This window comes from Pezoporus flaviventris, unplaced genomic scaffold (assembly GCF_033815535.1).
Source record: "Pezoporus flaviventris isolate CSIRO_AGI_PZ_B2104156 unplaced genomic scaffold, CSIRO_AGI_Pfla_v1 ptg000001l, whole genome shotgun sequence".
NCBI lineage: Eukaryota > Metazoa > Chordata > Aves > Psittaciformes > Psittacidae > Pezoporus > Pezoporus flaviventris.
The window spans coordinates 17645562-17659893 of record NW_026892549.1 but is presented as its reverse complement, the minus strand read 5'-3'; the positions used below and the strand labels follow the sequence as shown (position 1 = coordinate 17659893).

At 39.5% G+C, this 14332-nt stretch overlaps 1 protein-coding gene across 3 annotated transcripts in view; it reads right to left on the bottom strand.

Moving 5' to 3' along the window:
* Positions 1-14332, bottom strand: part of PKP4 (plakophilin 4) — a 63386-nt gene that overhangs the window by 41237 nt on the left and 7817 nt on the right. For 2 of the 3 annotated variants that reach the window (XM_061446384.1, XM_061446372.1), the window contains exon 2: positions 8213-8325. The exons of the other annotated variant lie outside the window; for it this stretch is intronic. In XM_061446384.1, the coding sequence (XP_061302368.1) occupies positions 8213-8325 (113 nt within the window). The remainder of the gene's footprint in view (positions 1-8212; positions 8326-14332) is intronic. 3 annotated transcript variants of the gene reach the window in all.

Sequence of the window (14332 nt, the reverse complement as noted above, 5' to 3'; positions counted from 1 at the left end):
TCCCTATAATAAGATGACATCACTCTGCTGGTTTAGTGAAGGTAAGAAGTGCCAAGCAGACAGAAACACTTCACTCTTACACATAAAAGATTATAAAAACCCTTAACATGTCTCTATCCAACACATCTGGCTAACTGAACTTTCTTTACATGCACAGGACTTAAGAACAACAAGGTTTCTACTTTAGAAACTACTTCATTAATATTTAAACTGTTTAGGAATGTAACTTGATTCTTATTATCTTACTTTTGCAGAAGTCCAGTATCTACCCCCTACCAACTTCAGAATCTGATTTTGTCACTTTAGAGATGAAAAGTTGGAGTTACTGAAGCTTTCAGCTTTGAGAAGTCTAATGCATTTTATTGTACCGATTAAAACCCAGCGTGGTCACATACTGCACTTTCAAGGAGAAGCTGCTGCTGTTATCTAGTCCTTAAGGTGTCTTTTCCTAATACTAACATGTAATGCAGCAGGACAGCTCACATGTGGTGCACTGCAGTTCTAAAGATACTTAATTTTAGCCCACTATTATCCCTGAAAAAGAACTAGGTTAGTAGCACAGACATGTAGAAACTGTATTTTTCCTTCAGAAAAATTTGGTATGATCTATATAGTTTTCAATTAAAGAAGTTAGAAACAAATACTCTTCCCTTCTCAATTTGCTTTGCAAGAGGCAAAAGAATAGGTGAAATAAAAGCATAACTCTACACTAAATGCATACAAATACATACACCCAAACCCTAATTTTTCAGCCAGTAACACAGATGTTTGGTAACTGAAGATGGAGCATGCATACAAACTCTACTGAAATCAACCTATTTCCTTTTTTGTAATCCTTTCTATTTTTTTCTCACTTGTATTTCCTAAGTATCTGAAATGTATTTATTTCTTTATTTTGTTTATTTTTTGGTCCCCTTTCTCAATTTCAGACCTTTTCCTTGCCATCTCACAGCTTTAGTTCAAAGCTGATGTCTTAGATACAAAATTGTACGAGCTGCCATTCTGGAAAAATATAATAATCTGCCAAATGGCAGAGTTTTCATATGAAGTTGGTTACTGAGACAAAGCGTACTAAGTATCACAAGTACCATTTTACATTCCTGCAGCAACAGCTCTTAAATAAACACTTTCTACCTCTGGACTTCCAAGTTTGAAAAGGAGGTCAGCATTTCTCTCCATGGAACAGCTATGACAGCTCAAGGACTTGGCTGCACTTCACAGGCAGAAGTGCCTGACCGAGGTCATGGCTGGGCCTCCGACAGTACCTGTGCATGGGACAGCAAGGCTACAGGAGGAATGCAAAACTTAACAAAATGGCAGATTTCTAGGTTTTGTCAAGATGTTTTGAGAGCAGCATGCTGGCTTCTAAAAAATAAATAATAATAATAGAAAAAGCAAACACAATTATGATCTTCAGTTTCTAGATCGGACAGTTAACCTGAATTCTCACTGCTACATACGTCTTCTGCAGCTACTATATGACATGAAACAGATTAAGCCCATCATCCTAGCAAGTAAGATGAAATGTATTTCTGATTTAAACAGTACTGCTTGAGGGAAAAGTATCTATTTCCCTTGCTTATTTTAACTGCTTGACTATACCACTGTTGTCATCAAAAAAGGCGACAGCTGAAAATATTAAGTATTATTTATTAACTGTTTCTAAAATGGTGAAAAGCTGTAAAAAGCTAAATATATAACTCTGCTGAAAATGTTATGAACTTCAAACACATTTCTTTAATATTTTAGTTTATTGCTGGCTGATCTCTCCTCACTGGAATACATCTGTTCTGTCAGGCACACAGTAGCAAATGGTTTACTCACAGGGATCTGTGCTTTCTGCTTAGGCAAACCTGCCAGCCAAAACTTAAGTGCCTGCTGAGACTGAACGCATTGTTTTACTCATTCTTTATCTTCCATTTTAGATATCTACATCAAGAATGTGTTTACAGATATATGCAGTACGAAGGATTAAAGCTTTATACAACTGTCAATTCCTGTAATAGGAGGATTTTTCTAATAAAATGGTACATATGAAACTCCACAAACTTGTAATACACATTTACAAACAACTGGCAACCATCAAAAATCACTATAACTACATTTCATTTCTGCTTTTCTTGTTGACGAAGGTTAGTAAAATTTTCACAAATACTTTAGCTAAAGAAGCTTCAACTTCTCCAACAGCTGTCTCCTTGCATTCACTAACACAATTCCTGTGCCCACTCTGCTAAGCACTGTACAAAGTACCATAGCCATCTTATGTCCACATACAAAAATTAAACAGCTCTGCCACCAGAAACAAATGATCCTATGACCTGGTAGATGTTTTCAGCTGACACAGGCAGGCACTAATGCTCTGGATATGAATTTAGAAAGCTGTATCTGGAATACTACACTCAAAGGTGGTCACTCAGACTGAAGGAGGCTATTTCGGTTTGAAACCCAATGCCACTGAAGCAACCGAGACTCCCAAGCCACCACAGAAGGAGGTCACACAGAAGAGCTGGACATGGGCAACCCACCAGCTCTACAGACAGCAGATCACTGCCACCCTACTGTGCTGCCTGAAACCACACACAGCACTGTGACGGTGGTACCAGCATACCACCTGTCACCAGTGTCTGCCTACTGGTATCACAAAATAGTAAACTAAAAAAGGTCTCTGTCACGTTTCACTATCTTTCGAAAGAACTAACATCCTTCAAGTATTATTTTACCTAAATTATGCAGCACTGTAACTATCGTGAAAATCACTGTCTTGTCTGTACTTCAGGTATTTTCAGAGGGTGACAAGTTGACACGTACCACCTGATCAGTCACAACTGTTCATACTGACTTCAAGTCATCTTACATGAGCACTCCTACGAGCAGTTACAGTAATTCAGCTGACACACAGTCACTGTGTGTGGTGTGCAGTGGATGTACATTCACAGACAAAATAAAAATACTATTTCATAGTCCAGTCTACTACTGGGTAAGACAGTATTTACATATGAAGCTGAAGTCAATATTAAATCATCCCTCTTCAATTTATCATCAGAACAACTCATAGCAAGCTACATTTTTTTTTTCACATTTGAACATCAGCAAATTGCATACCCTCTCTCTGCCCCACCATATTCCTTAATTCTACTGGCATTCAAAGCTTTGATGGAATTTCAAGAAAGGCTTACAGTCTGGGTAAACAGAAACCTAAATATGAATATTGGAGCTGTAGCAAGGAGCTTTGCAAGTTTCACTTATTTTCAATGCAGACATGCAAGAAAAAAAAATAAGCATTTCTGAATTCCTGTGGGCCCAAGACAAATGATAGCACACCCCATAATTTTAAATGAACAGGTAATGCTGCCCAGGTGCCGCAGCTGAAGTGCCGAAGGAAAGAGATGGCATTAGGCATCAGAGATCTGGAGTGATGTCTTCTGTACCTAAAGACAGATGACCCACTCACTGAGCTAAACATCTTAAATGGCCCTAAGAAATGATGGATTGACTGGAAATAGAATTACTTTTTAGGTCCTAAAAGTTAGAGTAGGGGAATCTACAATGCTTCCTGAAGTCATCTGGTTAAACTACACCCTAGAAAATATGCAACACAGTGCAGTCACATCAAAGTTTGTGTATCCACCTTAACCACCAGTGAAACTACTTAGAAGCACTGCTCTTACTGTATTTACACTCCCAGGACTGCCTGAAAACCAGAAGCAAGCAAGTAGGAAACTGTAACAGACAGAAGGAAACACAATAGAAAGTTCTGTCTAACATGCAGGTACAGTCAAAAAAGCAAATTCGAACTAGGCTGTTGAAAAAAATGAGAGAAAATCCTGAAAATCTGCTGATACTACACAGGTCAACAGTTCTGTTCCTTTTTTTTAATCCCCCTCCCCCATTTTATACTAGACGAATTAGCCGAGATAAAAGATAAGAAAAAATAAGCTAATTTCCGCAGTCAATTCTAAAGTACAGGCATTTCAAAGTTCAGTCGAATAGTAAAGACAAAGGAAGAGACTCTCAGTGAGCACTCCATTCTCACGTTCTGAAATGAAGGGCACAAGATTCCATTGCAGAAAAAACAAATGTTTATATGTAATTATTCGTAACACACAGAACAGCAATTCTACAGCTACATTAAAGATATTTATAATACACTAAGTAAGAACTGGAACAGCCTAAAACAATCATAGCATGGATCAATTTCCAACAAAGGAGATGCTTTTATTCTGTAAGAAAGATGAGTGCTGCCTCAGAGTGTTTAGCATCTGCAATCCAAGGACTGGTTAGCATCTACCATCCAAGGACTGGTTAGCATCTACCATGGCAAGGAGTTCCTAGCCAGCTACTACTTTGGAATTAATCATCATCTCTTCTGAATTGTTCTGAATGGATACTTAATATCTGTGCCCAAACTATTCTTCCAGCAGCTCTCTGATGATCAGGCAGGAGGTCCTGATTTAAAATTATTCATTACTCAGCTAAACTCTGTCAAATACATTTTAGCCCTGCTCTTATTCTACGCTGAAGCTCTGCAAACAATGTAAATCTGTTCTTTCATTTCAATTTAACGTAGCCCTTCAATGTTTTCAAATTTGAGTAAGTGCAATATTAGTGTAAACAAACAAACAAATAGTTTATATTACTCCTTCCCTCTTCCTACCCCAAAAGTGCATACTGATTTCTATAGGTAATTTTTATGGATCTTAGAATTTGCCATGAAAGTTTGGTGACATCCTATATTGCAATATATGCAAGAAATTTCAAATATAGCCTTTGGAAACACTAAATTATCTGATATATCATGCCAACAGAATTAAACTAGTTTCTGTAAGGGTAATTACACCCAGATCAGCTCACTGTGAACAGTCTTGTTCAGATGAGCTTGCTGCTGCATGCCACGGAATGCCGTGAGTGTGAGGGCCGCCCACAGTTTGGAAGCGTCTTGCATGTTACGACTCCTCAAGTGGAACAGAAGTTACAACTCGGCGCGACTGCACACTGTCTTGCAAGTGGAACTACTCACTCTGTTTACACTCTTTATCAGCATCCTGCTGTTTTATGAGGAAAAATTGTGTGCCCATGAAATGCAATCCATGTTCATCTCACAGGAAGTTTACAGTTTTCAGTCACAGAGTGCACGTTGCTCTGAACCACTTTGGAATATTTCTACTACTACATAAAGTGCACGCTGTATTTCAGCTGGCATTGGGAAAGTGGAGAAAAACCTTCCTAGTAGTATGAAATACATTTGATTTTACAAAACTCAGAAGACTTCAGGTAGACACGTTATTACTCAAACTGACTGCTCAGTACCTGAAGTGTTCCAATTTTTTCATTTTCTCTACTGCCTGCCAAAAGGGTTTGCATTCCAATGAAGTCTGGTGTGCCAGTTCTGAACTTTTGTTAAAGTTGTCATGACAAGCTGCTATTATGAGTGCAGTATTTTACAATTAAATTAATAGGTATGAGCCCTTTGGTTCCCACCACCACTCAGTTTTCACAAGTTACACACAACAGGTAACTCATCAAAAGAATCAGTCAACTGTGAGATTCATAGAGCCAACTCCCACCCGAGAGGTTAGGCAATGTGTTTTATAAAGTGAGCCTGACTACTGACCCTTGGTACATACTGATATCTATCTTCACCAGCATATACTCCAACCCATCTGGCAGCCCAGAACTGGACCAGTAACCCAAGAGATGCAAAGTTAGCTGCACTGCTGCATCTGGTTGTAGGAGGCGCAACAGCCCTGTGGCTTCTTCACAGAAACCTGTGCGTGTTATAGCATGAAATGCAAGTAAGAAGATACAACTGCAACTTCACATGGTTTTTCTCAGTCTATCATCCCTGATCTTGTAGTGTATAACACAGCTAAAAAGGATTTAACAGTTACAGGTAACACTAATCATGTACCATGTCAGGCTCTTACGTGGTTTGAAAGTGTACAGGATGCCATGAAATATCTTGGAAGTGCTGAGCATAATACCCATTTATAAAAATAATCATGAGATAATAATTTTAACACGCAAGTAACTTACAGGTACACAAAAGTAAAGCTCTAAGGGAATCCAGGGCCGCAGGTGATCTAGTGCTTCCTTCTCCACCCCCTACACTATTATTACTTAGGATCTGCCGATTCGGGCTCGTTATCTTTCATGCTCGTCTTAAGGGAGCAAACCAGCTAACTACTCGTGTGTGTTGCTTGCATTTACAATACAGTTGTAATACAGGTGGGCAACAGCCTAACAAACCCAAACTACACGTACCTTCTGTGCAACACACATGTTTCTTAAGGACTAACCGCAACAGAATGAACCATGCTCCTGAAATGAGAGTCCTCCTCAGGTGTGCTCAAGTAGGCGACAGTCTAACCACCAGTGCCTGCCTCTGGACTGATTCATCCAGGTGTACATCAGGGCCTGCACTCTGCTAGTGTTTGTAGTGTCTGGGTTAACAGCCATGAAGATAGGCTGAGAAGCTACATGTGCCAGCTGAAGAAGCTTAAGCTGGTTTAAGGTACTGACGTCACATTCCTCCTTGCCTCGCAAACTGCTACCACAGCTTCCCTTGGGCTGGCACTTGTGCAACTGGGTGATGAACTGGCTCAGAGGAGTGACTTGACTGACAGAGAACAGCTTGAAGCCCAAGCTGCAATCACCAAGATAGGCAAATGCTGCCACAAAAGCACCTGTGATTCCATGCCAGTATCTGTTTTGCCAAGCAGCACAACCCCCAAGCCAATGCCAGCTTGCAGGAATCCGATTTTTCAAGTGTATAAATCAGAGGCACTGCTATGACCACCAAGGTCAACCAAACCTCTAGCTAGATGCCTGAAATGAAATGCTCCCAAACATTTTAACCACATTTAAGGATACTAAAGCACACTCCCTTTGAAATAAAGCATTGTTGATTTCCTCAGGGACAGAAAACTTCAACAAAGGACACAACCCAAAAAGAGTACTCATCTTAAGCTGAATGAAAGGTGATTGAAGACATAAAATAACTAAAGCTTTTAACTTATTCTTCCATAGGAATTCAACTTTTTTAGCTTTCAAAATGGAATCTGCACAACAGCTGGAGAAATATGTGGATCTAGAGGGAAGACAGGCAAGTTTAAAGGGTATACAACAGTCATCTTGTTCAGGAACATTTTTGAGTATTTCAAAATTTCCTATAACACAAGTTCTCATGCTAGTCAAATGATAACTCGGGTCAGGCAGCTTGAAGTATAAAAACAATGGTGTTAGCTGGTACGGTGCATTTTCTAACTTTATTTTTAAAATATTTACCTCCTGTTTCTTAAGGTTTTGTAGGGAAAAAAATCCATTTAATTTGCAAAAATAGTTATCGTGGCCACAGGAAGAAACATTCAGAATGATACCCAAGTTTACTGCTTAAAGACTATAAACACATAGTATTTAAGGCAAGAAATAACAATGTTCAGAGCATTCCGTTCATAATGTTCAGTACATAAGCTCTATGTACATGCCAACCTGAAGTTTGCTGTAACCTGAAATGCAGATATAAATGTTTCATAAGAGAACACATTGTTACCAAGGCTCTCAGATTCAAGAGCTACCAATCATTTGATACGCTTGAGATGAATGAGTGCCCAAACACATTTAGAGGTAGAAAGTTTCCTAAGGGATTAAAAAAAAAAAAAGACCTGAAGTACTAGTTATACCCAAAATATTAACAAAATGCTTTGCTATAGTTATTGTCATCATGTGAACTATATTAAGTATGTTTCATGCTATTTAAATATGCTAACAATACACTTGGAGCAAGATGTTCCCTGGAAACAAATGTAACAACACAAAGTATTTCAGAAAAGCTGAATGAAACTAGATAGTTAATTCCGGGAGAAAAATTATAGGATTACTGCATTTAACTAGCACTGTCACTTTAATACAATCATGTATAAATGTACTGTATTTCTCTTTGACTGAATCTTAAAAGTAAAATTCAACATATTTTAGGAGAAATTAAAGCTTTACGTACACTCTACTGAAAATGTAATCAATTATTAAGGAGGCCTCTTTAAACTGTCCCATAAACTCTTTACAGCAAATCTGCACTTTATTTTTTTTAAATACTTCAGATATTAATGGAAGGTGAACAGCTGTCAGTGAAAATATATGTATGTAGGATGTAAGCACCACTAAAAAGCCCTCTAATTTATGGGACAGATGAAAGTGAAGTCATCAGGACTTGTACCTTGTGCTGGCGATACTTGGTGATTCTGCTCCAAGCCTACATCTTTCTAGCTGATTAGCCACAATTTGCCTTTCCACTTCCAGTTCTCTGGTAAGTCTTTGAAATTGGAGCTCCTGAAATTTCAAGATAAAAAGAAAAGCATTCTTGATGTTAAAAAATGGGTGTGGATGAATTCTGAAACAATCACTGTTTCATCACAACCATGTTTCTTGTTTTGACTCTTCCTTAGTGGAATAAACTATCAGAATGTTAAAGTGGGAATTTAATTGTTCTTTATATCAGTGATTCATGCAAATATCGATTTATCACCTGTTACAAAAGGAAAAGAATGTTTAAGCATTTGTGGATTTTATTCCTCCTGCAATTAGAATCTTTGTGCCTCCTTATGTTGCCACAATCTAACAAAATTAGTGCCTGTAAAAGTCAGTCTTTGATTTCACCTATAAAAGAGATATACTGGAAAATACTGTATCTTGACCTTTCCAACTGCAAAACTTCATATCCTAAGGTATATTACGTTTTGACTTCTGTATTCAAAAACTTAAAATTTATAATTTCAAACTGGCTGAGGGTAGAGATGTGCTCTTTCACCTTTTCTGAGTATAAATCATGTAACTGTACTACACAGTAGTTGCATGCCTTACTGTATTACAAAAGTCACCTTCACTCAGAGATAACAGTTAATGCAAACTATTCTTTCCCACCTTATATTACGTGGAATGAGGCTAAATACTGTACTTCCATAAACGGGCCCTAAAAGAGCTCTGTATTCCTTCCAGTTTGTAACCTTTTCAGTAAGGTGAAGTTCAGCAACACACCCTACGGCTTTCAGTGTCTGCAAATACCTCTTGAATTCTCACAGCTCCAGCCCTGGAGGGCTTTACGCATTGAACAGGAGAGCTCAGAGTACCAGTGTAGTAAACACCTACTCTAAATCCATGATTTACTTTACAGAAGTAAGGATAAAGTTTCTTCTACTGACAACACAATGATACTACCTGCAAGATCCCCCAAACAGAAGGCTAACTGGCACTGATTTCATTAGGAAGCCGGCTAAGGGCTAAATCGAACAGCAACTGCCATAAAAAAGAAAGCTACTTCTGAAAGTCTGATTAAGCTCTATACAACTAACTGGCCCCTTAAAGATATGCCACCCAAGCTACTGTCACTCCCAGACAGCATTAGGAACTGTAGACACTTTCAAACATTTCTCAGAGCTCACTAACCAAACTGAATAAACACACTCTAATATTCCAAATATTGGCCAGCAAAACTGTTTGCCTCGAGGACACAGAACTAGCCCCACTACTGCCATAAAACACAAGCATCCACAGACTGCATTTGTCTACTATTGCTCTACTAAGAGAAGTTCAGCAGAACAGAATGTGCTGCAGTTCTGCTAAAAATTAATATGCACACCAAAGGAGCAGCAGGAGGGAGATGCGGTCCCCTGCTTCCTCCTAGCCCCCGCTACCAGTAGGTTGGCATTTACCATCAAGCTTCAGCATCAGAAAAGCTTAGCACAGTCAATGCTCAGACATGAAAGAGCATTTTAGGACATCCATCTTAAACTTGGATTTTATTAAAACCTGCTTTAAGGCAGAATTCTAAAGCTAAATCCTTTTAATCCAGAGACCTGATATAAAAAGACTCACGGATCTGATGACCTGCAAACCATGGCAAATCTTATTGACCTGCACACGGACTAGAAAGTACGGATAATATCAGGCTTGTACGACACTACTGCGTCCAGCAGCAGAGACCCAATCATCACAGTTCAATACCACGTCTTAACATGATTCAGTTCCATGTTATACCAAGGAATATATAGGCACCCACTCAATTCATCTGGACAGTCTGGCTCTTGGAGAGAAAATACTAAAAGATGCAGTAAGCAAAAAAAGAATTTTATACACAAGAATTTATTATCCAGTTCTAAGTCTGAATATACATTATACATCCATGTAAAAGCTGATTTACCAGCCAGTCATTAACATGCTAGTGGAAAATGGTGATTTTCAACACAATATTCAGACACAGAAGCTCTGTAAGTTTTGAAGGAAATCACAGAATCACAGAATCCTAAGGGTTGGAAGGGACCTCAAAAGATCATCTAGTCCAACCCTCCTGCAAGAGCAGGGTAACCTAGAGTACATCACACAGGAACTTGTCCAGGCAGGCCTTGAATATCTCCAACGTAGGAGACTCCACAACCCCCCTGGGCAACCTGTTCCAGTGATCTGTCACTCTCACAGTAAAGAAATTTTTCCTGATGTTCACATGGAACCTCCTATGCTCCAGTTTACACCCATTGCCCCTTGTCCTATCACTGGACATCACTGAGAAAAACCTAGCTCCATCATCCTGACACTCACATATTTGTAAACATTGATGAGGTCACCCCTCAGTCTCCTCTTCCCCAAGCTAGAGTCCCAGCTCCCTCAGCCTCTCCTCATAAGAGAGATGTTCCATTCCCTTAATCATCTTTGTAGCTCTGTGCTGGACTCTTTCAAGCAATTCCCTGTCCTTCTTGAACTGTGGGGCCCAGAACTGGACACAATATTCCAGATGCGGCCTCACCAAGGCAGAGTAGAGGGGGGGGGAGAACCTCTCTTGACCTACTAACCACACCCTTTCTAATGCACCCTAGGATGCCATTGGCCTTCTTGGCCACAAGGGCACATTGCTGGCTCATGGTCATCCTCCTATCCACCAGGACCCCCAGGTCCCTTTCCCCTTCACTACTGTCCAGCAGGTCAGCCCCCAACCTGTACTGGTACATGGGGTTGTTCTTCCCCAGACCAAGACTCTACACTTGCCCTTGTTGAATTTCATCAAGTTCCTCTCCGCCCAACTCTCCAGCCTGTCCAGGTCTTGCTGAATGGCAACACAGCCCTCTGGTGTGTCAGCCACTCCTCCCAGTTTAGTATCATCAGCAAACTTGCTGAGGGTACATTCAGTTCCCTCATCCAGGTCGTTGATGAAAATATTAAACAGCACTGGTCCCAGCACCAACTCCTGAGGGACTCCACTAGTCACAGACCTCCAGCTAGATTCTGCCCCATTGACCACAACTCTCTGCCTTCTTCCTTCCAACCACTTCTTGATCCACCTCACTACCTGATCATCAAGCCCACACTTCCTTAGCTTATCTATGAGGATGCTGTGGGAGACAGTATCAAATGCCTTACTGAAATCAAGAAAAACCACATCTACCGCTCTACCATCATTCATCCACCTAGTTACTTGCTCATAGAAGGCTGCATGACCAGCAGGTCGAAGGAGGTGATCCTGCCCCTCTACTCTGCTCTTGTGAGACCTCACCTGGAGTATTGTGTGTAGTTCCGGTGTCCTCAACATAAAAAGGACATGGAACTATTGGAACAAGTCCAGAGGAGGGCCACAAGGATGATCAGGGGACTGGAGCACCTCCCTTACGAAGACAGGCTGAGAAAGCTGGGGCTGTTCAGCCTGGAGAAAAGAAGGCTGCATGGAGACCTCATAGCAGCTTTCCAAGTATCTGAAGGGGGCTGGAGAAGGACTCTTCATTAGGGACTGTAGTGATAGGACAAGGGGTAATGGGTTCAAACTTAAACAGGGGAAGTTTAGATTGGGTATAAGGAAGAAGTTCTTTACTGTAAGGGGGTGAGACACTGGAATGGGTTGCCCAGGGAAGCTGCGAATGCTCCATCCCTGGCGGTGTTCAAGGCCAGGCTGGACAGAGCCTTGGGTGAGATGGTTTAGTGTGAGGTGTCCCTGCCCATGGCAGGGGGGTTGGAGCTGGGTGATCTCAAGTTCCTTTTCAACCCTGACTATTGTATGATTCTATAAAGCATGTAACAAATATAAATCTGTAAAATAATCAGCATTGCACAGGTTGTTTGCAGAAAAAAAAAAAACTTACCCTATCCTTAAAGCTGTTTCCTGTTTCTTACTTTTACATCAATATTTAAATAGCAATGTCATTGACACAAACTAAGAATGTTACCACAAGACTCAAGTTGCCTATTGTTATTTACCGATCTTCTAATTAGATAAATAAAATAAAACATATGCTAGGCATTATTTGCTTTCATTCAACCAATCCCTATTACAGGCAGAGGCATTAATGAAAGTATCATTATCTAGAAAACATACTCTTGATATACACTATGAATATGCATTCTCCTGAGCTCTCTCCTCCCTTTGCTTCTTTCTCCTGCACTCTCACAGTCTTTACACCAGCTCACATGTATTCCTGGAGGAAGGCATTTGATAAGGCAAATGTTATCACTAGGCAACTTCTGCCATTTTGCGTTCCAAAAGGAAAAAAATTATAGTAAATTACCAAATCCTACAAAAAGGTTGACAGTGTTTAGAAAGCCCATTTACATAAAATGAATCAATTAAAAAGGAGCATATAACAACAGAAACAGATCAAAGAGGGAAAATAAAATCCAGGCTTGTCCACCAAGCTTGCATCTACACGATCACATCTTTTAAACTGATTTGTCATACACTTCTGTCCTAACGGTGTTTAAGAGATGAACTGGGTAATTGAGATTATCAGAAAAATCAATAGGTCTATGTTTTGTAAGTGTAAAACAATTACAGGCTTAGAAGACAAAAAGCACCAGTGAAATTAGAAGAATGACCAATGCAATGTTACAGGAGTGTAACAACTATAGGAAACACTATTTTTTTTTTTCTTCAGCACAGAAAAGAGATCAAGATAAAATCTAGAAAGTGAAAGATATGCTGTATTCTTCTCATTTCACAGTATACTTTCTTTATACAGCGTAATGGGTGTACAATTTCCTTTCCACACTTCTCAATATATCCAAAATTCTTCATCTGGAAACTAAAGGTCCATCCAATTCCAATAATCACCTCAGATTTTTGAGGATTTAAGGCAGCTGAAAAAAAAAGAAAAGGCCTGGAGAGACTGCAAATTATAGGATGGTTTGGGTTGGAAGGCACCTTAAAAATCATTTAGTTCCAACCCCCTGCCTCAGGCAGGAACACCTTCCACTACACCAGGCTGCTCAAAGCCCCACCCAACCTGGCCTTGAACACTGGGAGGAGTGGGGCAGCCATAGCTTCTTCAGGTGCTCTGTTCAGTCATTGTAAAACACCTTATTCCTTACACCCAACCTAAATCTGCCCTCTTTGAGTTTAAAACCGTTGCCCCTTGTCCTGTCACTTCAGGCACTGGTAAAAAGTCTTACGCTGTCTTTCTTACAAAGAAAAATTGAAGGAAAAATTTAACTTTAAAAAGCTAAATTAACTTCAGTTAACTGAAAGAATCATGGTAGGAAAATGGAAGAACTCTTTTTCTGCTGATAATTCACTTTCTAACTTGATATATAATCTCTTAAACATACAAGTGTAAGCCCTATCTTGAAAATTACAGAGTTTGGTTTTGACCGGCAGGATGATGCAAAGAGATTTGTATTTAGTATTGGACTGTTGCATGGCGTGCCCAGAGTTCTCATACAATTTTTCTTTAAAAAACAAAAAAAATTGCAATATAAAACTGGTATAGGTAGTTGTACAACCAAAATAACAAATTGTCCATTAAAGTAAAAAAAAAACCAAACTATTTTTCTCCCATAAAGCAAAAATCAAAAGCCAGTTAAACAGAAGTGTACTCCTAGTTTACTTGGTGGTAAAAGAGGTGAATGCCACAAATGGACAATGTAGCAATAATTTTTACTTTATTTGTTTACATTATGTTCAGAAAGCAAAACTCACTGGTATTCTATCAGAAAAACTGTGCCAAGTAGAAATAAGAGGAAAAAACACCAAGCTGAGTCTGGCCACTTCTCAGGTACCTGTACTGCTGATTTTGGACCAACACCTTCAGCTGTCTATTTACAATATTCTTCATAACTTTATATTTTGGTGCTGACAAAAAAAAAAAAATCAGAGTGCACTGAACTGCAAAGGTATAAAAGACATGCAACTGATTTGCCATTTTTAAATCGTTCTAATGGTTAGGAAAATCCAATGTATTTTTGCAAGCACAAGCAAAATAGAAAGAAATTCTGCTCCATTTTATAGTCTGAGCAGTGTTCGTACATGTCCAGCCTGTGGTTCCAGTGCAGTAGCAAAGTTTACTTGTTTTCTGAAACAATGAGT